Below are 25,529 nucleotides of genomic sequence, written 5' to 3'. Positions count from 1 at the left end.
ATTCTAAAAATGAACAATTTTTCTAGCCTTGACTTATGGCCTGTAGTGTTACAGCCATTTACTTTATGGTGGCTCATTGTAATATATGAGATACTTCGATAGAAGAAAGCTGCAGAGAATTTAATGTAACATAGCCGGGGGCAGATTTCAGATAGAGGGTCCCTCTCAATAGCATACAATATGTACATCCTTAAATAGGGACTGTATAATGGGTGTTGTCTGTTTTTTATTATTATTGTATAAAATATTTCATTTACAAATAAATAATTACTACGGATTGCATCCAGGAGATTTTACTTGAGCAAAGTGAGCTTTTTTAATAAGTAACATAGGATAAAAAAACAGGGCAGTACCTTTAACTGTAAACTCCATAACATAAAAAAGATTGGGTTGTCCTTTCTCTAAATCTACAACTATGTTTGGTGACTAGATCTGAACAACAATAGATCACATTGTACCAGACTTTTCATGCTGTTCATAGCATAGCAGCAAAATGACTCCATAACCATTGTAAAAACCTACCCCAAGTGCATCATTTTACTGCATGTATATGAGGGGTTGCTGAGAAGTTCCTGGCTTTGCCCCCTTCCAGATGAAATAGAGTGTGGGGGCATATGACACCCTAATATCTTAGTATGTAACTGTGCAAATATCAGGTCTTTGTGATTCTTAAAACAGTTTTTTCTTTTAGTGAGAAGCTGTGATTGCAGAGGCACAAGCAAGTTTCACGTTGTTGGAGTTACGGGCCGTCATGAAGTTTTTGTTTCCCCAGGGAAAGTCAGCAAAGGACATTCACACTGAGATGTCACTCACTGGAGGAGATGTGTCCCTCCTACAGCACTGTCAAAACTTGGATATCTCGTTTCAAGACTGAGCATTTACCCGTTGAAGATGAGCCCCGCAGTGGGCGCCCCCCAACCTCAACTTACCCAGCAACCTGCGATGCTTTACATGAGCTTATTTGAGGACCGGCGAATATCTGCAACAAAGATAGCCCAGATACTTGACGTCTCAAGGGAGGGTGTTGGGTTTGTTATCACCATTATCTTAGACATGAGCATGCTTTCAGCGAAGTGGGTTCCGAAATGTTTGAAGTGATCAGAAGAAGGAATGAGTTGAAGAATCCAAAGCCATTTTGGCCCACTTTGAAGCTGCACAGGACTTTTTGACTAGGTTAGTGACTGGGGATGAAACCCAGCTCCACATTCATGATCCTCAAACCAAGGAACAGTCAAAAGAATGGCGCCACGGTGGGTCCCCACAGCCTAAGAAGTTCTGAACCCAGAAATCGGCCAAAAAAGTCAAGGCATCTTTTTTCTGGGACAAAGAGGGTATTCTGTTGCTGGACTACCTACCTCAGGGCTCTAGTATCACCGGACAGTATTATGCTAATCTCCTAGACCAGCTGAAGGAGGCAAATAAGACGGAACTCCATGGAAAGTTGATCAAAGGGATCCTTTTTTTGCAGGACTATGCACATGCGCACACGTCTATCGTTGTGGCAGCCAAATTGAACACCCTGGGTTTCCACTTGGTCCACCATCCCCCCTACTCACTTGACCTGGTCCATTTGGACTATTATCTGTTCCAGAATTTGAAGAAACACCTGAAGGGGCAACGTTTTAAGGACATTTCTGACGTCAAAGATGCTGCTGAGAGGTGGTTTGCAGCCCAACCAAAGGACTTTTATTTGAACAGTCTAGAAAAGCTGCAACTACGCTGTACCAAGTGCATCAGTCTCGGGGGGGGGGGATAAATGTGTTATTTCATAACTCTGGCTCTTTTCGTTCTGGGTAAAGCCAGGAACTTCTCAGCACCCCCTCATACAATACAAAATAATATTATATGCGGTATTTTTTATGTACTTAAAAGAAATACAAGCATCTATTTTTTAGGTATTAAAATATATAAATAAAACATTATATACACTCTGTATTTCATATAGGGCACACTACCAACACACTCTGTAAAAGAGAGCTGGGACTTCAAAATGTGTGTGTCTCCTTTGTGTCTTCCACATCTGTACTGACACCTGCCAAGTGCCTACAGTGTGAAAACACAGCCTGAGTTGGGAGAAACATGGATTAATTCTAATCCTGGCTCATGGAAAAGCCACCATTCATGTGTCTGTTCAGGAATAATTGGAACAATGGTCAGTACAACAGCATGGTATTTATTTTTATTTCCTTTATTTATATGGTGGCAATATATTACAGGGCTCTTTGCAGACTACATTGTCATTATGTCAGCCACCTGAACCCTACCTCACTTTTACTGCTGAATTACAGGCAAACATTCAAATATAGAGACAGAGCACCAGAGGCAGTGTGATCTAAAGGCCTTCTGCTAATATCTTGGTGCCAGATACCACAATCCAGAGCTCAGATCTGTTTTAGTGACATAAGGGCAATCTACCCAATATTAGGTAAGTATTTTGTAAGTTTTAGCTGATCAACGTAAGTACATGTGCCATGCCAAGCAATGACAAAACTATTGGACAGAATGTTTCCCTATCATTTGCAAAATACGTCCCATATGTTTACTTATACATTGATACCGTAGCGCAGGGGTGTCAAACTCAAATACACAGAGGACCGAAATTAAAAACGTGGACCAAGTCACGGGCCAAACTTGAAATTTATTGGAAAAAACAATCTCAATAAGAAGAAACAAGAACACTTGAGAAGCCCATGCAGTATTATGCAGTGGATTGATGTAAATTATCCACTGCATATTACTGCTCTTCTCATGTGTTCTTGTTTCTTCCTATTGAGATTAATTGTTTTACTTTGCCAGAGAATGTAATGTTAAACCAAATGAATTGCTGCATTCGTTTGGTTTCACATTGTACTCGTGTCTATAGAATAGCAGCTTAATATGAATTGCAGCTGGCCCGCTGCCACTACTTATTGCAGTAGTGGTGGGCCAGCTGCAGTTCATATTAAGAATTCTTTTTGGGGCAAAAAAAGGACATGCCGGGCCAGATTTGGCCTGCGGGCCAGAGTTGGACACCCCGGCTGTAACGGTAGGTTCAGCCCTGCAGCGGGAAGAAGGGATCCTGCATGGCTCCCAGCATCTGACATCTTGCTAGCCACTTTCTCACTCAAACCACACCTCTGGTTTCTAGCCCATCTGACCCAAGGGAGCTTTTCTGAATGACACCCTGCTGACTCCATTTTCCATTGGGGTGCTGTGGCTAGAGGCTACATATAGCATTTCCTCTGAGGCAGCTGTAACTGAGCTGCAAGCTCACTGCCAGTCTGAACATAGCATAAGCCAGTAAAGTGAGAAGATGTTTTATGTAACAGAGGTGATTGTGGTTGTTTTGGACACCAGAGGATGTGTGACTACGGACACAAAGTGAGTGTGACTGTCTTGTGTAATGTGTAAAGGTCTTCAGGAGCGTTTAAATGTATGGCATGCATTATGCCGATCCCTTTTTTATTTCAAATTCTTGAATACAGTAATAAATGAATTTAATATTATCGCATGCTATTAAAATGATGCACAATTCATCAGAAATGATGAATAGAATGCAGTAAATTACTATACGTATGGGTCTAATTATAAACTCATCAAGTTATCGTCTGCATGAAAGAAAACACTTACAGAGAAACTCTTGTATTTCCTACTGAGGTTCAGAAGCCCCCCGCTCAAGCAATACTCTTGTCATTATTTGAATGATATGTCCTCAGCACATTTCCTCCTGAGCCACTAATGTACTCGCCCCGCTATCTGCTGCTGGGTACAGGAGGCATGTAGTCACTGGTGTAGTTAGAGCACAGTAGACTGAAATATAGAGGGATCAATCAAAAAAACAAACATGTTTACTGGCAGGGTGTTGTAGGCTGATAATAATTTACTATACAGAAAGGTGAAATAATTGGATGCCTGTGGACATGCTTGGTCATATATTTTCATGTTACAAACGTGATGATTTCAATGTTGGTACTCTTGTCAAAGCACCTGATATCTGTAGCGCCTAATATTTTACTTTGTAATATTAGGATTCCCCATATCTACCATAGTTTTATTGTAGTGAAGTGAAATAAAGAAGTATTTTTCATATAAATCAACAATAAAAAAAATTTGGAATATAATAAAACCTTTAAATGTTTTAAATTTCACATTATGGCTGGTTCTTTACCAAACACCATGTATCAAAAATGGTCACATAGACCATTAAAGAACTGAACTGATGGGTTTTTATAGGGCCCAGGCTAAAACAATAATGTCTTAATGGCTCTAGGAAAAATAATAGTTGTTCTGCAAGACAGATCGCTTATGCAAAGCCTGTATTTAGGGTCCTAGAATCTGCCAAGGAAAAGTTGAGAGGGGTCCTTGGCCACCCTATTCTTATCAGAGGTCTTGACATGAACTTAAAGCCCAGATGTTCTGTTTAAATTATAGGCTGCATGCTGCTTGGGAGTTCACAGGTTTTCTAGTCATGGAGGCAAGGAGAGCTCCAAGAGAAACATTGCTGAGTGTAAGTTCCCAAGTTGTTTTGGACTGTATTTTGGTTTTCTATTAATAGCTTTGGTCAGGGGATGATCAATAATAATAGCAACCTCAATGGCACAATGGACACTTGTGCATACTCTATATTTTCAACTAAGATGAACACAATTGTGTGTTTTGGTTTAAAAAACTCAAGGGTTTGTACGAACCCTTGTACAAAATGCTAAAAGATTTGTCTGACATCCCAGGCAAAAACATAGTCTAATAGTAAAAATCCAGTGGCATTAATATGATGTCCATTGAACGTAAATGCTTTATTGTTCCAGACCACAAAACAATAAAATACCTGCATGAGACCTCATCCCTAATGTGTTTGAGCTGAAGGCTTAATTGTAGAGATACATGACTAAGGCTCCAGTAAAACGCGTCAGTGAAGGAGGTTTCAGGGGGGGCTTTAATTTTGTTGTCTGAAATAACAACGCATATGCCGAAAACAATTATGGCCATTTGTCTCGGGCAGCGAAAATCCAGCATCTAGAAAACTGGAGGTAAAATTATAAGTTTTAATAGTTACTTGTCGAGACTGTAAAATGTGTAGCAGAATTAAAACAAAGTAGATAAGATCAAACTTGACACAGTTTGTTTAGTAGATTGCTTTATTAGTTTATTAGATTGCCCCCTTGTTACATTTCAGTAAGCCAACAGAAGCAGCAATAATTTTTCATTGTGATATATTTGAAACTGTCAGCTTCAGTTTTTCTTTTAATTAATTCAGCTCTGTTCCTGTTTATTGAAAATAGTCATGTGATATCATAGTATTGTTATACAGGTATAATCAAATCTTATCTTCTTGACAGTCTGTTCTGTTTTAACCTTTACTTGGTACTTATCAACTTAACCAGATTTTCTTTCCAAGTTCCATATAAGTAAGATGTAATTCAAATAAAGTTGCCCTTAAGACTCAGATATGAAATGTAGGATGAGGTTACAAGATATATTAAAGATAATTCCCAACAAAGGTAGAAAAAGCTTTACCTAAAACTTTGTACACATGCTAGATAATTTTTACTCAAGATCAACAGTTGTCATTGTCTTACAAGCTTACCTCAATCCCTAGATTCTGTTCAGTGATCTGCTGCAGTAGATTACTAAATGTCTGAGTGGGGATCACCACTGTGCCCATGCATCCTTCCCCCTCCACTTTCTCTAGAACGTAACAGTGCACCTGTACACAATAATAAAACAGTATATGGTCAATCCAAACCAAGTTGTAACCTTTGTGTCTCCACACACTTTGGCCTGGTTAGATGTCACTGGAAAATGAATCAAGGGCATAGCTCCAATAGGGTCAATTGATAACAGCTAAGAAAGAATTGTATGTGTTGTGTGTACAGGAAAACAAAATGAGGGAAAAACGCTGTAGTGGTAAACTGGGAAAGAACGGAAAGGTATTTTAATCATTATCTACTCTATCCAAAAAAAGAGATATTTTAACTTTAGATGCGCATGTTGATGTGATGATTTAAATCTGCACAGCTTCTCTTTATTTGTGAATTTTCTCTTTGCTTGTCAACCTTCCCGTACATCTATGTTTTTGTTCCTAAAATACTTTATGGAATTTATCATTCTGACCAGTCTTTTTTTTTTTCATAGATGTACAAAACACACTTGTAATAGCTCTCCCTTTTGATCAGATGTGGGTACTAAGCTGTCTTGGGACTTTCTCTCTAAGGCACCGTTCTGCTCTATGGAGAGAGGAGGAGTAGAACAACGGAGCGGCACTCCGCTGCATGCTCTTCCCCTTCGCTTCCATTACGATCATTCGTCGTACATCGTCCTTGGATCTGCCAGGGCAGTCATTCAGATGATGGACCAGGGGCGCTGTACACACACCAGATTCTTGCCTGATAACGGTCCTGAGCTGATTATCGGACAAGAAGCATTGCAAATTTGTACTAGCCTAACTTTTAAGCATAAATCAGTTTTCAGTGTCTTAGAGCCCTTTCTTTTTCTACCACAGCTACAGAATGAGTAGAAAAGCCTAAAGCCTGTTCCCTGCGAGCAGCTGCAGAATGGGACTTTTGCTCTCCATAGGGAAGCAGTGGATTTTCTGCAGATGTCCAGCATGCTCCTTGTTGATTGGAGAGTTCTGCATCTGAATCAGCAGGCCACGTGCCAGACCTCTGCAGAGAGTCTGCTCATTCCTTCACACAGAAAGTTTGGGTCCCACTCTGCAGCTTCTGGCAGGGGACAGGCTTACTCATGCTGTAGCAGTTTTCAAGAACATGGAATGTATTCTGTGGATTTAAAGTTTGATTTTGCCTAAATACACCATGATTTACCTGACTTTTTGCCTAACACTTTATTTTATTTCTTATATGATGGTAAACTGCAATCCAACCTGTTCTTCAATACCAGTTTGTATAATCCATCTAATTTTGGTGACAAGCTAATGCCCAATATAATTGGGTGATCTGTAACTCAATGTAAATTGTTGTATTTGTCATCTAGTAATTCTAGCCTTGGTCATAAAGGTTTATCTCCTGGCAGGATTTGTGGTGAATATATTTGGACTGTTTTCATTTATCTGAATCAATCAATAAATAAATGTTTGTAAACCAAAACAACTGAAAATCCTCTAATGGCAGCTTACATCACTTTTGTAATGTCTACTTTCTCTTGTTCCTTTTTAACCTATTGATCCTTCCAGTACAAGGCACTCCCTGCCCTAGAGTGACAACCCTACTTTACTATGTGTATGCAGGATTACCATTATCCTTCCAGGAGCACGCTCCCACTGGGACTGCATGGCATGCATTGTGAATCTGTACATTAAACCAGATTGCATATGTGATACATTAATTCATATTTTAAAACTGACTTTAATAGCAAAGTGCTCTCTCTTTGCACACATTTGGATTCAACAGTCCAGATTTGCACAGTGCAAAGAGCAGCAAGTTTAAAAAATCCTATGCTTTACATTTTTAATTAGGGTTTAGTAATGAAGACTTAGATAATATTGCATTAGCTAGCATCTAGCATTTTTAAAAGGTCACAGCAATAGCAGCCGATGTAAATCTCTAACCATTCCCATTAAACATTTCCCTTTGGCAAAATTGGCAAGAGTTGTGATCTAAAGTGCTTTATGCCAGGATAAGCACGCTTTGATTTTAAATATTTAAAATATGATTTTGTATGCAAATGTGCAGTCAAGGTGAATGTACAGTATTGTAACCAACCAGTGTATTTTATCATGATATCTGCATATGTAGCATATGTGTTTATTTAAGTAGCACCAGTGTATCAATGGTCCAAGAACTACCATTATTTTTCTACAGTTGCTAATCCTTAACAATTTGTGTTTCAAAGTTTGTATGTAGCTGGTGAATGTGGGAAATATAGAAAGGCATTTTTTCTTGAGAGACTGAAAGGTGAAGATCTAGTTAAGAATAAATTATTTTTATTGGCTTGACCCAAATGTACCTCCTCATGTTCTAGATCATGTCTCATCAATCATTTATTACTAATAATTACTCCCTGTGTCACAATCACCAGGAGTCTTGTTTAGGTTCTGCTATCCGAGGCAAGTCCCCCAGAACTACATCTCCCAAGAATCCCTACATACTGTGCAAACAGGCCCTTCTGTGCCAAATCAGTAGCACTAATAGTCAAGGGAATAGTCCTCTGGACCAGAAGGAAGAGTTATATGTAGCAGTGGTAATGTATGATTCCAGCTACAGCCTTTTATTAAATCTGGCATACAGTAATAATCACAAGTCCTTCTGAGAGTGGTTTGAACTTCCTTGATGTGTTTTAGAGCTGAGTCAAATTTATTTTTGCATCAAAGCTAAACTCTAGGCCATTTGACCGTTTTACCTGCCAACCAATGTTTTATCGTGCGCAGTCAATGTTTTATCGTGCGCAGTCAATGTTTGGATCCCAAGTACTTTTGTCTGAAGATTTTGGAATAAAATACCCTGAAACAGCTGACTGGACATGTTTTACCTTGTTCTCCTTTCTATTGACTCTGCACTCTCCAAATATCAATATGTTCCCTTTCACCACTACTTGACTTTTTTCTAGTGTCTCTTTTTTTTATTCTCCTTCATTTAGTGCCCTGTTCATTCAATGTGCTGCTATGCACTTACATGGAGGTCTAATATTAGAATGAATTTAATCATAACGCTAATTGCTTTTAAAATATTTGATGATTGTTTTAATGAGTATATAACTGGCCTTTTTTTAAACTAGAAGCTGTATGGAGTTCAGCTTAAGGGTATGAGACACATGCTACTGTGTAGCCCTGAGGATCAAAGATTAATTGTCAGTTTAACAACACAAATAACAACTTGCTGGCTTGATATTTTCAGTACTGTGATGACGATGAATTCATTAACAAAGCAGACTTATCTGAGCTTCTCCAAACTTTATTTATGTATCAAATGCTGTGTAATATATTAATTGCTAACTGTTACCTATAGAAAGGTTTGTTAGGATGTGTATAATTGCAAACATATTAATTATACCACCAGCATGCCATGACACCATGATTTGAAGGGTTTTATCACTTTCTAACACGTGTGGTTGGAAGGTAACGAGGAAAACTTGTGCACTTGCTGTTATGCCCCAGTAATCTGTTGGCTGTAAACCATGGTCCAACTCTTCAAGGATTAATGACCCATTTTTGTATCACTTAGGCTGCTCATTACTATTAAATTGTGATCGTACAAGTGGGCATGGTTTGATTGCTTAGAAATCTAGTAATCTCTGCAGAGAGCCACATAAAGGTGCATATAATATGTTAACTAGCAAGTTTCAATAAATAAATTGGAAATATTTTTAATAGGGCACATGCCATGAATGCTGCTTATTGCACTTCAAAATAATACAATATAATAAATAGAATATTAACATAATAAAAGAACACAAAAGGTTTTGTAAATTGTCTAATTTAGTGATATCCTTAATAAGAGTGACTTCTGGGAGGACCCATTAACACACAAGTGGGAAAAATTTGAAATAGTCCTTTAATCATTTTGTAGATTTATAGGTAAGAAAATATACACTCACTAAATGAAATGGCTCTTCCCCTTCCGTACTTATTCACCAGTAGAGCTGCACCTAGTGTAGGCTCCTGTCTGCTTTGAGAGTTTCCTACATTTTAGTAATTTTTCGTTTCTACACCCTATCATGTTACTTCTTCACAGTGCAATATATATATATATCTTCTTCCATAGTTGTTAGAACTTTCATGGCACTGATAGAGACTGCTTTATTTGATGAAAATCAGACTCAACAAACTGATAGATTTCATAACTGGTTCTACGGTTGCTACCTTTCACTCTCCAATCTCCTTCACATATCACATCATAAATCTGATACTTCCAATACATAGCCATTGCTGCTTAGCTTCAGGATAGTTGGGCATGTTCCTTTACTAAACTTTACATCCATTTTAAATAAAGAAAATAAAAATACTCCTAATGGCAAATACAATATATGATAATAAACCCATTGTCCTAAAATGTAAAAACGTTATAGTTTATAAATCTTCTTCTACTAGTCTGAATTCTCTGAATTTTTAAGAGTCAGAATCTAATTGGTTCCCATGGGTTACTAAACACATATAGAAATTCTATTACCTTATTCAGTGCAGTTTTTTCTGGGTCTGTCTTTGTCCATTTGCTTCTTTTCGGAGTGTTTTGTATTTTTATCATGCCTTCCAGTCTGCATTCATATAAAAACATTATATCTAATAATTAATTAAAAATTATCTCCAGTTTTCCTATCTTCATCTTATATTTTGTTGTCTTGTTTTGCAATAGCAATTGGATACCAGTGTTGTTTTTAGAATGCAGTTTGATGTCCATTATTAATAGTTAATTAAAATAATAATTTCTTGACCGAATATGATGGACATTTCTTTTTTTATGCAAAGTAGGTTTCCTGTGGGAATATTCTTTACCTGTAACGGATATGATTTATGTTGAAATGTTAATATGGTAGATAATGTTATTCTAATTCAAATGCAAATGTGTTTACTGGCTTAATGCTTTTCCGTGAAATAGCTGAATGGCAAATTAATAGAATAGTTAAACCTTATAATTATAATTGAAGTCTTCAAATGCACAGTGGTTTTGATAAATACAGCACATTTGATATTTCATTTCAGTATTTCTTCCACAGTGTGTGTATTATAGAAGTATATTTCCTGGGGTGGTCTACCATGCCATTTAGGGAATTATTTTTATAGCAGTACACCATGGGCACCACTTAATTGGTTATGGAGATTTTTGATTATTAATAAAATACTCTTGTTTTAACAGTAATATAGAATATGCAGTGCCTCCATTTCTTGGCTTTAATGATTAAAAGTAATGAAGACCAATACATTTCAAATAATTAAATATAGGGTAATAAGGTGTCCAGGATATATATATTTTATAAAGCTATATACCTTTTTCCAAATAATGTCATATGTAAAATGTAAAATAATAAAAAAATACATTTTTACTAAATGTTTACTATGCAGTACATTTATTAGAATGTGAATTTTGTTTTACCTGTTTTTGAGAAATTGTAAAAAAAAAAGATTAGAATATAATATTTTCTGACATAAATTAAAGACACTCAAAAGAAACGTCCAGTTTCAGCAAGAAAGTACACAAAAACTTTATAGATTCATCTAAACAAAATAGGTTTTGGGATTGTGATTCTGTGGTTGTCATAAAGGTTATAGAGCAAAGTGTTAATAAATTTTGATATATGTTGAGTTTAAGTTCATTAAACTAGTACTGGAGAAGAAACAACTCCAATAATTATTATCTTGAAAAAAATAAGCATAAAGTAAAACAGTGTGAAAAATATTAAAGTTTCTGAGGAATATATCATTATAACAGAAACATTTTTTATAAATGTGTAATATCTATTAGAATTTCATTTTAAAACTAACAAAGCATAACTCGTATATTATAGTCTTCCATTGATTGATTAATTGATATATACAGTATTACAGTATGCTAATTTAGTTTAAATATGCTTATATATATATATATATATATTATGATATATACTATCTTTTTTTATTTCATAGTTTTTCTCAATGAGTTTTCAATTTTTTTTTTTTATCTGTTTGTCTACTTGCAACTTTTGCAATGTATTTTTAATAGCTAAAATTGTCCAATAAATGATAAAATAACAATAAAAAATAAAGCAACAATAAATAAATTTATATATGACATATATAAATTGAATAAATACATTTTTGGTAATTTAGAGACGTTGACAGCTGGTGAGACACATGGCATTTTCCATTATATTATCTTCTGCGTCTCCATCTGCTATAAAATGAAGGTAGAATTGGGAGGGAGAAGTACACAAGTTAAAAGGTCTAAAAGTTTGCTTAGCCATAGCCTAATAATTATATTATGACAACCTTCTTCCTCTCACTAACACCACAATTGGGGCACTATTCCTACTAATAGTACAAACGATGGAGCCCTACTAGAAAGCACTTACTCATTTAACCCTAGTTATTTGGGGGTAAGTGTTTAACCATAGGGTTAGCTATGATGAGTGAGCACTTGCTGGTGGGGTTGGGGGGTGCAACATAGCATGTGTGAATCAAACCCTCATACAAATAAAAGCATTTATGTATCTGTTCTATACCTGCCAAAAAAGACATCTTGTGAGCTGATTCTTCCCCCTTCCCCATATTATAGAGCTAAACAGTTCTAACACACTTCCCACTTTTGGCCCACGTTACCTTACATTGGATGTTATTGGGAACGTGTGTGAAACACGTTTTAATGCATTAGTTGAGTGCTTTGACTGCATATTTCATTATTTTATTTCCAGAAGGACTTCATGTTTACTCTTTTAATATCCTTATCTCTAGCATTCAAGCAACATTTATAAACATAAAAAGCCGTGCAAACCTGTTATAAACACACTGGCACACACACAATAATTGATGTACTCAATTTATTTTAAAAAACTAGAGCCAATGTGAACAAAGCTGGACACTTTGAAGCGCTGTCTGTGTTTTATTGCTGTTTTTGTTTGGAAGGTTTCCCACACATCCATCTCATGGACATCCAGTCTCACCTTGACATACAGGATGTTCAGAGATATTGAGGTTGCAATTTAGATTTATTGGTGGATTGGTGGCTGACCTTAGATGTGTTCACCATTGTTCAAATGTTGAATATTGCTGGCTATTTGTTTTTCTTCTAGGTTGTCAGACCTGTCTGCTCTTTGTCGCCAAACTGTTTATAACTCAGGGACTTATAAGTACCACAAGCACTGTATGTGTTAGAGATATGTGTGGCACCAACTGCAATTTCATCTTACAGAAAATGTTAATATATACAGACACTTAGCAGCTGAAGAATGGAACATCACACCCTGTATATATTAAAACTCTTGCAATATAAAAAAGATCTGCTACTTAAAATAAATGTAGTTTTGACAGCTTTTCAGGAGAGAAGATGCGCTGATAATATGGTTTTAGTTGCTTTTAGAGCAGATCTCATATTTACTAAACAATATTTTATTTACTGAAATGTTCATCTTTTTCTCTTTCAAACACTTTACATAATAAAGGTATCCTAAAATGAATATAATAAAGGTAAATGATCTGTCTATGTAAGCAAGTAAATAGACCAAATAGTCGAACCCTATCATGTATAGGTAATAAAGAATTCTGATGCACCCCGTTGTATGTATTGCCTCTTCCTCCTATTGGAAAATCACCGGCTGGGCATCTTAGCATTGCTGTACGTCAGCAGCTGTTTTACAGCCGCTCTCTGACACTATACATGCATACACATTGCATGCCCTCAGTGTGGTTGGACACCTAAGGACTTCTTCCCATCAAATAAAGTGTCAGAATTTTTGCACTTCCAATTGTCACATGAACATTGTTTTTACTTGGTCTGTTGTACACAATTCTCCAATTGGTTCTCCAATATATTGTCATTTTGTACCAGTCCATTTCTTTCTTTTTTGAAAATTGCTTTTGATGAAGGGTATAATGGAAACAACCCAAAAACAAAAAAAAAGTTTTTTTTTTTAACAGATATGTTTCTTCTACTGGAGCTGAGATCAATACCTAGAATGCCTGGGATCTCACTGTGATGATATATGTGGAGTATCACCTGCTGCAATAGTATTTGTGCACTGCACAGTACAATCAGTCCTGTGCTTAGGGTTGGTTGATGAGATTGCACAGCATGTAATGTGTAAGAAAACCAGGAACTATAATAGCTCAGGTGCTTGGTGAACATTTAAAAGATAAACAGATGTTCTCATTTTCTATGCCTGACAGTGGCTAGCCTATTTAGCTAAAGGTATTTTCCTCTAAAAATGGAAATTCACTCATCTCGGATTTATGTGCCATGCTGAAAAAGTGGAAATGTGGAGTGTCTCCAGCCATCATGTCACATCAGCCAGGGGTTGTAGTCTGTACATGCACAGGTAATCTTTTGGGTTGGTTCACACATATTTTACCAGAGGTAGGTGAGCAATAAAAACTTTGCTTTCCTGGGATTTTATAAGTCCTGTGAAGCTAAAAGATAGAATTAAACTTAAAACCATGAAAGCTCAAACAGTGTAAAAAGTAGATTAATTATTGATCTTCTTTTCTCAGCTAAGCAAACTCAGTTATACCTTTGTCCTAATTATTATATGTATTATTTAAGTATGTCAGTCTTATTATTGCAGTTTTTCTTCAGCTAGCTGTAATTCTTAGGCTGCATACACACGTGCAATAATTGTCGTTGGAAACAAACGATCCACAACAGATTGTTCGATAATTGTTAACAAAAAAGTGCACAACTGTTCAATGATGCCGACAGAGGAGTAACTCCGCTGGAAACGAACGACCGTCCCAGCGGATCTGATTGGGCGACGATCGCTCGTAAACTATTGTGTGTACAGTCCTTCAGTGATCGTGGATTGTTCTGTGATTCACTTTCTCCTGTACACGTCACTTCCTGGATCATTCAAACGATCGTATCTAGTGTGTACAATATTTGTGGAATATAATTGAACAATCGTATCGTTACAGCATGTACAGAATTGTGCACAATAAGATCGTTCAAAAAAATTTGGGAATAATCGTTGATCGTCCTTTTACAAACAATAATTATTGCACGTGTGTACCTAGCCCTACCTCTCCCTCTGTACATATCATTGTATGTATATTCCCATATATACACCATCGTCACACCATCCCAATCACCAAGCATACAAAACACAGAGCTCAGATCATCAATATGCCTCTGGGTACTGATAGTACTGCCTATGATAAGTTGGATGCCAATTGTTCATTGTGGGGGCCACCATACAATGTACATTCAGCTATCAGCCAATTCTTTGGATACTTTGTCTGTCTACAGGGAGGTCAACAAACAATTTATTTCTAAAAAAGATATATTCACAATACAGGGACCTTGAAATCATCGAAACTGAGATCAGTGTTATCATATATTGGGGTGATTATGGGGACAAGGGGCCATATTGACAAAAGTAAAACTATCCTTTAAAAATGTTTCTTGCAACTTTCACTTCCAGCACCAAGTACAGCCGGACATAATGGACACCAGGTGTAGCGCACATAAATTCCATTGAAAGCAAAGTTATATATTTACATATTTTTATCAATGACCCTAATAATTGATAACAGAGCATGTCACAGAGGCATAAGCATTTCTTTTCATATCCATAAAAAGCTTAAACTACTTATTTGTAATGGTACTCGTTGTTCAACTGTGCAGTGTCTGAAGTCTTTATTGTATCTTTTTTATTAGACTGAAAATTTCAGAAGCAATATTTAGACACGTATTATAAACAGCTTTGTAATCCTACTATGGTTTTATAACCTTTTCTCATTGCACTTGCTTATCTTTACTGCTCTCTTTGTTTGTTTAGTACAGCTTTTGATAACTGCGCCAAAATGCATTTTTATTACAAGGAAAAAAGAAAAGTATCTACTGCCCATAGCAACTAGTCAGGAGTTTACTTTCATCTGTTTGTATATATTGTACTTAGCCTGCATTCAGGGGTATACATTCTGTACAATCTGTATATATTGCACAAAAGCTTACAATTCATTCAATAGCTTTACTGATTTACTGTACAATTCAAAGAAAAGCCTGCAGAAAGCAGGAGGACAAAACTCATGAATAATGAATGTATAAAAGAAATTCACAGTGAACATTCATTATGCTGGCTGATATTTACAGATATGCCATCCTGTGCCTCGCCACCCTACTTAATGTAGCTTCTTGTGTTTCTGAAAGAATATATTAAGCCGGCAAACATCAGCGGTGGCCTTCAGCTATCATGCAGCTTTTTTGACTTGCCTTTGACCTAGCCCTACACATACTGTATTTCTGTACTAACTGTGCAGGAATTCCAGCATCATGGCATCCACAAGAAAAACCCCCAAGGAAGAATCAGGCCTATTACTTTGAATGCATTCTTCGAACTACAACAACATTCATGTCTAACATTCTAGGTTGTTGTTGGGCAACTGCAGGCCCTTTGCTAGTTTTGTCCTGAACTTAACAAAAATTACAGAAAAGAAGTTTCAATAATTCATAGCAGAACAGTTCTGATTTCCTACGGGACACAGCCTTATGGCTTCTCCTGTGGTTCTGGTACCGCCAATCCAAAGACATGCCAGTGGTGCACCCACTACTATTAACCTCTGGGCCACACACCTTGCCATGCAAAGGTCTTCGGGCCGGCCCTCGTGGTACTTCTTCCCACCACATACTTTCAGGAATCGAGCCCACATTGACACAGCCTGTGCCTTAAAGTGGAGCTAAACTCATCGCTCATTGCAGGTGCCAACATCTTCAATCAATCTTTTTCCAGGTTCAGGTCTAGGGTTAGTCATGGGAAACATACATTCCCATGTATGTCGGTTGTATACTGAGCTGTACATGCATTGCCATGACAGTCTATTTTGTTTAATTGCAGAAAAAAGGCAGAGGATGCCCTTTCTGAACCCACCTGCTCACAATGTTTTGTTTAGTTCTGCTTTATATAGAGCTGTAATTAAAATGGCCATGAAACTCATGAGACCAAGTCAAATCCTGCAGTTAGGCTACGCCTAAATACAATCAGAGCTCTCAGCACTATAGCAATACCTGTCTTTTCATTCCCTTTCTACAAACTGAGTCACTGGCAAGGTAAGAAACATTTGCAACCCATTTATCTTGTATAGAACTCTAAAGCTGCGTACACACTTGCAATTTTCGTGAAAGATCCTTTCCAACGAGAAAAGACTGCACGATGCATGAACGATGCTGTACATACAGCACCGTTCATGCTCTATGGAGAGGGGAGGGGGAGAGCGACGGAGCGGCACCCTGCTGCGCGCTCTCCCCCTTCCCTTTCATTACGATCGTCTGTCGTCCATCGTCCGTGGATCCGGCAGGTCGGTCGTCCGGACGATGGACGACACCGACTGTACACACGGCAGATTTTCGCCCGATAATTGGCCGATGCCGATTATCGGGCGATAAAAATCTGCCGTGTGTACGTAGTTTAAGACTAATCTAAGACTAGAAATCTAAGACTAATCTCATTTTACCATCAAACACCAACCCAGGGAATAGTCCTATAGTATAACACTTTCTTTATTTTAAGTCATGTCTGTGTTATACAAGTACACTCTTAATGGAACATGTGAATAAAATCAGGTTCTTTGCAAGGTGGAGAAAACTGTGGAGTGCTAATTTTAGAGAAGAATGTTGGATCCTACCTGATGTGTTTTTTTTTTTATTTTTTTATTTTCTGCTCACATTGCTTTCCTGGTTTAACATTTCATGCACCAGATGATTGAGTGATTTCCTCTGTAGCTATTTTCATTTTCCCTCTAATTCTTTTCGATAACTTTGTGTTCTCTCTCAGTATAAATAGTCATGTAAAGTCGAAGCAATCCTCTGCATTTTAAACAGGCTTGTTTCTTCCCTCTGTTTGCTGTTCCCGTCACACTGCCATCTGATTAAAAACCATTTTTTCATCATTTAGAACTGTAAAAAAGAAACTGATGACAGTTTATCATCAAAGTCAACTTTTTTTGCCACAAATGTGAGAAAATTGGCCATTTTTTAATATTGTCTTATCAGTCTTGTGTTTTTTTATTGCTGATGGCTTCATTCAGTTTCAATTCAATGCTTCGGTTTCATTGGGGGTAAACTAATAGATTATGTATGCGATATTTGCACAGCTCTGATTGAATTCATCTGGTGGGTTTCAATGCAGTTCATATATTCACATAATTGTCAGGAGCCAAGTTGAAATTCAGGACTGTTGCTCTCAGACATTGTATGCCTCTCACATTACCTGGCACAGGGTAATGCATAAATAATGCCTTTCTTGAAGTCTCATAGTGCAATTCCACTGTAGCCAGGGAAATGGACATTGACTAACCTTTTGAATGTGAGGTCAAAAAACAGTCTGTTTTCCACTATCATGCTGCCTTCTAGGTTTACCTAAGAAAAAGAAACATTGTTTTGCATTTTCATCACCAAGTCTCTGCCTATATGTCTTGGGTTGCAAAAAATGAATACCATATTGCAGGAGCTGCATAGGGCTGGACTAAACCAAACATGACTAAGCTATAATGTTATTGAGCTGTTGTTTGAGACTCTGCATAGGTATAAAAGATACAAAGGGGCATATTTATAGAATGTAATATTCACCAATTATCGGAGGCAAATATTTCTAGTGAATGTATACAAGATATCACCAACAACCAGTGAATGTTTACTAAATTACTGATTTATAAATATGTCACAAATAGATGGAAATCGGGGCTTAGACAAGACAAGGAAATAGTAGCAAAAGGAGTCAATCAGTGCAACGAGCATGCTTATAGGTGGAGGTAGTAGAGTGATAGTTGAGTTGAGTTGCTTCTCTTTGTCCTGTTTAGTTACAAGATGGAAGAGAAGACTCAGGGGAGTTTAGGAGCCATGACAGGAGCTTTGGTTTGACCCTGTGCCAGCCGATCATCTTCTCACACCACAGCGCTGGTACCTAAAGAACCAGCATTTGCAGATACTGGTACTGAACTGTTCACTGCTGCCCCTATTTATTCTCTATTGGGATGCCAGGGGTAGATTCTACATGTATCTACATTGCAACCTCACTGCCGGTCTAAATATTACCTAATCTGTGCATGGATTTCAGCTTGAATGGTTTTATAGTACAGGCTACAGACAGTTGTGCTGCTTTAGAAAAAATATGACTGATTAAATTGGACCTACCACTGAGATATGATATGCGCTGCCTTTTCTGAACTCATTGTAAAGAATGTTGATTGCCTGGACGTAAAACTGATCTTTAGGTTTCAGTAGTTTTAGTCACAGCCACAAGCAATCATGTAGCCACAATTATCTGAACACCTGAGCTGTACACTCATTCTGGGTTAGGGATTCAGAAGGCACTAAAAGCAATGGATTAGAACACCAATCAGCCAGGCTGTATTGTTTAGAGAGTCAGCAACGTACAAAATCTCTAAGTGAACAGTTCAGCTAAAATTCACTAATACTTGCTGCCATTACCCTAAGGGAGCCAAGGAACACTTCTGCTGCATCAAAAAAGCTACTGTTACTATAACAATGTTGTTTTTGTTTGTGGGTGCCAGTTCCTGGGAATGCTCCTGTTGCCGGTTCATCTTAAGCTGCGTACACACGGCAAATTTTTCTCGCCCGATAATCGGTATCGGCCAATTATCGGGCGAAAATCTGCCGTGTGTACAGTCGGTCGTCGTCCATCGTCCGACGACCGTCCTGGCGGATCCATGGACGATGGACGACGACCGATCGTAATGAAAGGGAAGGGGAGAGCGCGCAGCAGGGTGCCGCTCCGTCGCTCTCCCCCTCCCCTCTCCATAGAGCATGAACGGTGCTGTATGTACAGCATCGTTCATGCATCGTGCAGTCTTTTCTCGTTGGAAAGGATCGTGAAAGATCCTTTCCAACGAGAAAAATTGCAGGTGTGTACGCAGCTTTAATCTTATCGGGCAGCACGGTGGCTCAGGGGATAGCACTCCTTTGCAGCGCTAGGTCCCAGGTTCGATTCCAAGCCAGGACATTATCTGCATGGAGTTTGCAGGTTCTCCCGTGTCTGCGTGGGTTTCCTCCGGGTACTCCGGTTTCCTTCCACATCCCAAAAACATGCAGTGAGGTTAATTGGCTTCTCCCTAAAAAATTGACCTTAGACTACAATAATGACATATGACTATGGTAGGGACATTAGATTGTGAGCTCCTTTGAGGGACAGTTAGTGACACGACTATGGACTTTGTACAGCGCTGTGTAATATGATGGCGCTATATGAATACTGTGTAATATTAATAATAATAATAATAATAATCTTAACCTGTTAGTGCCCCTGTCCCAGGTGGTATATAGTTAGGCTGAAAAAAAGTCCATCAAATTCAACCACGAATAAATAAATAAAATCTACATATGCAGTTGTGTTCAGATTATTAGCAGTGGGTTCTAAAAACATTTGCATGTATGGAAATAAAGGCTATTATAAGAATTTTGAGCTTTATTCACGTTTTAAACACACTGATATTATTCTGAACACAACTGATATATATAAACCTGAATTTTCTATTTAGAAATCCATACTATATTCTTGAGAACAAATGAAGAATTGACAGTCATTTCCTGGCCAACTGTTCTTATTTTTTTTCCTAGTGTAGGCTTAATCCAGATGGAAGGAAAAGGATATATTTAGAGTTTTTTAGTTGCAAACAGTTGGATCATATGACCAAATGCCTAGGCCATTAGACATGTGGCCAGAATGAATGGTAGCCTTGGGAAGCATTTTTACTTCTGTTATCAATGATATGAATGTAAATTACAAATGAATGGTCCTAGAAGCTGTTTATTGTTGCAAACATCCATGTTATTGTGTTTCATAATGCTTCTGGATAGGATGAGACTGAACTGCCACACTCTGCATTTTTTACTATTGGTTTTGGTTGTGTTTTTAATAAATAGAAATGCAAATAATAAAATGTTATTCAGTCTTTCTACAACAACATAGACTGCTTAAATTTACCAAATGCCTTCTAGTCAATATCATGGCAACAACACAACTTTTTTATGAGTTCGTAATCTGAAAACAGAACACAATACTCTATATATTGTACAAAACAATATTGTTTTATTATGCCTATAGAAAATTTAAGATACTGTTTAATGTCTTTAGTAGAGAATAGTGCATTGCTGGACTTCTATCACAACTTGTGCATGTTCGTAGGAACCAAAGATCACACACGTGTTTTACTACAATGCAGGGGCTGTGCAGGTTATCATGTCTTTCTGCTGTCATATTTCCGTTATTTCTTTTTGCCAGCAACAGAGTCCTTAGTTTATTAGTTTTCTTAACTTAGCTGCCCATTATCAAGCTGAGTTAAATTCTGTTTTGTGAGATTTTGGAGACTTTAGTGTTTGCAGACAAGTCTGGTTTGTTTAGGGTTAGTAAAGGTGATGATAAAAAAAATATAAGTCATTTATGAAAACTGAACAGGAATCAACAAAAGATTATTGGCACCTTTTCTTCTAGCAGGAAATCAAGGCATTCCTTTATTCATATTGCGAAAACTAAAACACCATTTGGTTTAAAAAAGTTATCTTGCAGGTGTTGACTTGTATAAAGAATTCTTTTCATTCTCCCTTATTATTCACCCAGAATTATTGTGGTAGAGGCTATTTTGCACCATTGTTTGCATAACACTGAATATTCATAACCTGCTAATTTATAGATAAACTAAGGAATATTTTTATTGTCTGGAAAGCTTGCATTTATTCTGAGCAATCAAACTACTAATAAAAGCGTTATTCAGTATCCAGATGGTAACAGCCTCCATTGCAAATAATGTCTGTAAACATTAACAATTTGCATTGGAGCAAGAAAGTACCTTTCAGCAAATAGTAGTTATAAATTTACATTTTATGTATTGGCTTTGTTTTTTAGTGGCCGCACAAAATCTGGGAATGCAGATCGTATTCAGCAGCTACGGATGGAGTATCAACAGGCAAAACGGGAAGGCTTCTATGAAATGGAGGATGTGTCCGGACAGCATTTAGAGTATGAACAGACTTGGGTAGGTTAAACAAATTTTTGCATATGTGAGTACTATATGATTTTATAATATATATTACCTGAGGTGGACCAGGATGTACAATAGATTTACATAAGTCGATAATATGTCCTTTACACGCCATGTACCTGAATAGATACCATTGTATGCAATCACACCATGAACACTTTTTGGTACATTTGTGGGAGCTCTCCTAATTCTGTATTGAGGCTGTTACTGAGCATTATCGGTGAAAGAATTTGGAAAACATTGTAAAACATTTTACATCTGAGGAAAAGAATGTAGAAAACAAAATTCAAAAAATCTACCAAATGTAGATGTCGTGCTGAATTGGTTATTGAATATTACAAATGTGTATAAATGTTGCAATCACATAGAAAAAGGAGTCCTTAATTCCTGATGACTTGGTACTTCTAACTCCTTAAAGCAGTAGATGTTAGGCAAACTGCTGCTTGCAACCATGAGCAGCAAGCCTACACGGTAATGCATTTGCATGCATTGCCCTTGTGGTGCAATTCTTCCTCCAGCAATTGCTTGCTTCATGGACCCACACCATGATCCAACCTCCCAATGTGTTTGAGCCTGCGGTACAATACTGAGGTCACCCAGAATATGAAGTGACCCTTAAAAATAAAATCACGACAGAAGTGAAATTAAAAGGCAGATATGGCCTTTTTGGTTGTCCTTTGTGTGCTTCAGAAACCATGTTTTCTGTAGATTACCATTTTTATGTTAAATTAACCAAACTAAGCACACGTTTCTATGTTTAACTCAGCACTATGTCTGGCTATGTTGTGGCTCTTCCAGACAAGCATTTCCATACATATAAGGTTATAGGGAAAACATTTATTCAGGATATGGCCTTTACAGTTAATAGGAAATATAACTCACAGTTACCTGCATATTATTGAAGTAGAAGAATTATAGTAATTGCTTTAAGGAATAAAATACAATTTGTGCACTACTATTTATTTTGCAAACATTTTTCAGAAGTTTTTTTTGTTATCCATACACAAATGCTTTTTAGGTTTTTCCTATTTCCAAATATAAAAACAATTATTACCTGGAAGACAAAATGTCAATAAGTCCATAGCTGAAATGTAATATTTTCTGTGGTTTGTATGGGATAAAATAACTGAGCTGAATTTCTTAAAGCCATACTCATCATAAATAAAAATAAAGACGCGATGCAATAGTGGACATAACCGATTCCAGTCCAACCACTTCCATTTTACAGGTAATCAGGTGAGCCTGCAACACACATGAGATGCTGAAACACCCACTGCAGTTTTTAAAAATAAATCTCACACACAAAATCTACAAAAATGTGTTGGTGATAAGAAATTGTGTAATAGGCACCAGGCAGGTTCAGATCTTATTTGAATGTTTTTGCTGATATAGGAGAGGAAGTTATAAAAAGCTGAGTCCAGGAAGTACAAGTTTTCTTCCCTCCCAATGACCCTGTTAGATGGTCTGTGAAATCTTCCTACAATGAATTATACAGAATAAAGCAAACTGAGCAAATGTAATTATATTAGCACAGCTGCAGTGTATTGTTAATCGCTTGAGTAGCTTACTGATTGATTCCACCTTTTGCCTGGGATTGCTCTTGAACTATGATCCTATCATGCTTTATGAATTAAATATGATTTGGAAATGTTTCTAAACAAAAACAGCCCTGTGATTTAAAATTTGGGAACACCTGTGCCAGGCACAGCAACTCGATTTGGCAATATGGAAAACTATTTGTACAATCTCCAACTACACCCAAACAATATTAAAACGTCTAGTGAATCATGTGATAATATATTTTACAGATGGCATTGGTCTTACCAGGGTCTAGGAAAGACTAAATGCATGTATGTTGGACAAATTTAGAAATCCTGATAGATTTATTGATCCTACTGTGATGCTCCCAAAAATCTACTTGATTTGATTTTTCCATTGTAATACTTTAAAAAAAAAAAATGTCAATGCTTGGTTTTGATTCAGTAAACATGTGGGTTTCTTGGTCTGTTTCATGCACATTTACACATTCTCTTCAGTGGCTCACCAGAGTCCCATCTTGGCCTGGACACTCGGCATGGAGTTTTGTATGTTCCCCCCGTGTATAATGGTGGGTCTCTTTTAGGCAATTTGGTTTCATCCCACATCACAAAAACATACTAGTAAGATATTTGGCTTCTCCCCAAAAATGGGCATATACTATGTTAGGGGAAATAAACTGGAACTAAAGTCCCACTTTGAACTTTAGTTATTCCGTCAGGGGATTGATGCCGAAAGGGATAGACGATGAGCACCACTCAGCTTTTAGATTTTGCTGCACATGCGCATCTTAGCGTTGGTTGTCAGTGAAACCTGGCAATCCTGGATTCCGTTGTGGGTGTTGGCGATAAATGAATCCCTGTATTCCTATGTGGGAGTTATGTCGGCACATGGGTGAATGATGGGTGAAGATCGTCTGGGTTTATTTCTGCTTTAAACTGAGACTATGGTAAGGACATTAGAGTGTGGGCCTCTCAGAGGAACAGTTAGTGACATGACCATGGTCCCTGTTAATTTCTACTTAATATGTTGGCACTTCATAAATGCACAAAATAAAGTGAAGAATTATATTGTAGGAGGATGTTGATGCTTTCCAGTGTGGTTAATGAAACAAGTAAAAAATATATTTTTCTGAAAAAGAATTTTTGACAGGTTGTCTTAAACACCACATGAAATTGGAGTTCAGCCCTGAAGACTCAGGAAAGAGGCTTAAAAGAGGATAAACGGTTTATTCTGTTATAAAGATCTTTTTATTGTTGACCTTTCTGCCTGGTTCTCATAGTGCAAATTATATTGCTAAATAGCCAAAAATGTCATTTACTCCAGGAATATTTTTATCTAGATACCTGGAATGGGTATTCAGTAAAAAAAAAAGGTAGAAAGCTGGAGCATAAGCTGGAGCATTTTCCTTTGACATCCCAGGAAAAAAAAATGAACCCAGACAAACCTGTAATTTGCAAAGCACATTTTTTTTGCTGCAATGTAGAGACTATGGAAAAGATTGTAACCATTATTTTATTTGTCTATGTTAATTAACTCGGTTAACTATGTGTCAGGGTGCTATTATTCTTAACCCACTGTTATCTTTACTAGTTTTTACTGTTTTTTATAGTTACAGCCTGCTCCTGGCTTTAATGTAGAAGTGATCTGGTCAGTTGATCACCTCTCCAGGACCTCAAAATGCCTGACACCCCCCACATGGTCCCGGGGTTCTTCTGTAGCTCCTTTGTGCATGAACAGCCCAAACTGATGCCCATGGAGCAGGAATAATAAAATCTAATAACAAATCCCCCCACTCTGTGGAGTAAACCTTTAGATACTTCCTCGGTTCAAAGCTGTCAAATCCCAATAGTTCTGGGAAGTAGTTCTGGTTTACTCTCTTGGGGTGACATCCAGGGTTTAATAAACCCCAGATGTTCCATTGAAAGATTAGGTCACCTGCTCAATGTTATTAAAATTTAGAAAAAAATTAAAACGTTTTATAAAATAATAAAATACACTCTAATAAAATAAAAAAGGACCCTGTTCCACCCACCATATATACACACCAAGAATGCACATTGGTTGTAAATGGTGATTAGGTACACAACACAAATTTGAGTATTGTTTTTTGACATTTTATGGACACACACAAATCTAAAGCTCAACATACTTGATATCCATTTATGTGTATACAGTCTTATCTTTTAAGTTTTACTAAAATATTGGGGATTATATTCTGTTTTTGTGTGTATAAAAACAATTGTGCAAATGCAACATGACATAAAATTTTCCAATTGCCATTTATTTATTTTACATGTTCTCCGATTTCAGAAAATATGTAGTGTTATGTGAGTTTTAGGTACATTTTTAGGCCTAAATACATATTTTAATGTGTATGAAAATGAAA

General features: G+C 37.1%; 1 protein-coding gene across 4 annotated transcripts in view; it reads left to right on the top strand.

The window, feature by feature from the left end:
• The window catches only part of PARD3B (par-3 family cell polarity regulator beta), a 520,784-nt gene that overhangs the window by 346,948 nt on the left and 148,307 nt on the right, over positions 1-25,529 (top strand). For all 4 annotated transcript variants that reach the window (XM_072418720.1, XM_072418718.1, XM_072418717.1 and 1 more), the window contains one exon: positions 21,469-21,598. In XM_072418720.1, the coding sequence (XP_072274821.1) occupies positions 21,469-21,598 (130 nt within the window). The remainder of the gene's footprint in view (positions 1-21,468; positions 21,599-25,529) is intronic.

This window comes from Pyxicephalus adspersus, chromosome 7 (genome assembly GCF_032062135.1).
Source record: "Pyxicephalus adspersus chromosome 7, UCB_Pads_2.0, whole genome shotgun sequence".
Taxonomy (NCBI): Eukaryota; Metazoa; Chordata; class Amphibia; order Anura; family Pyxicephalidae; genus Pyxicephalus; species Pyxicephalus adspersus.
Note: the sequence above shows the minus strand (reverse complement) of the source record. Positions and strands in the feature narration are given on the sequence as shown.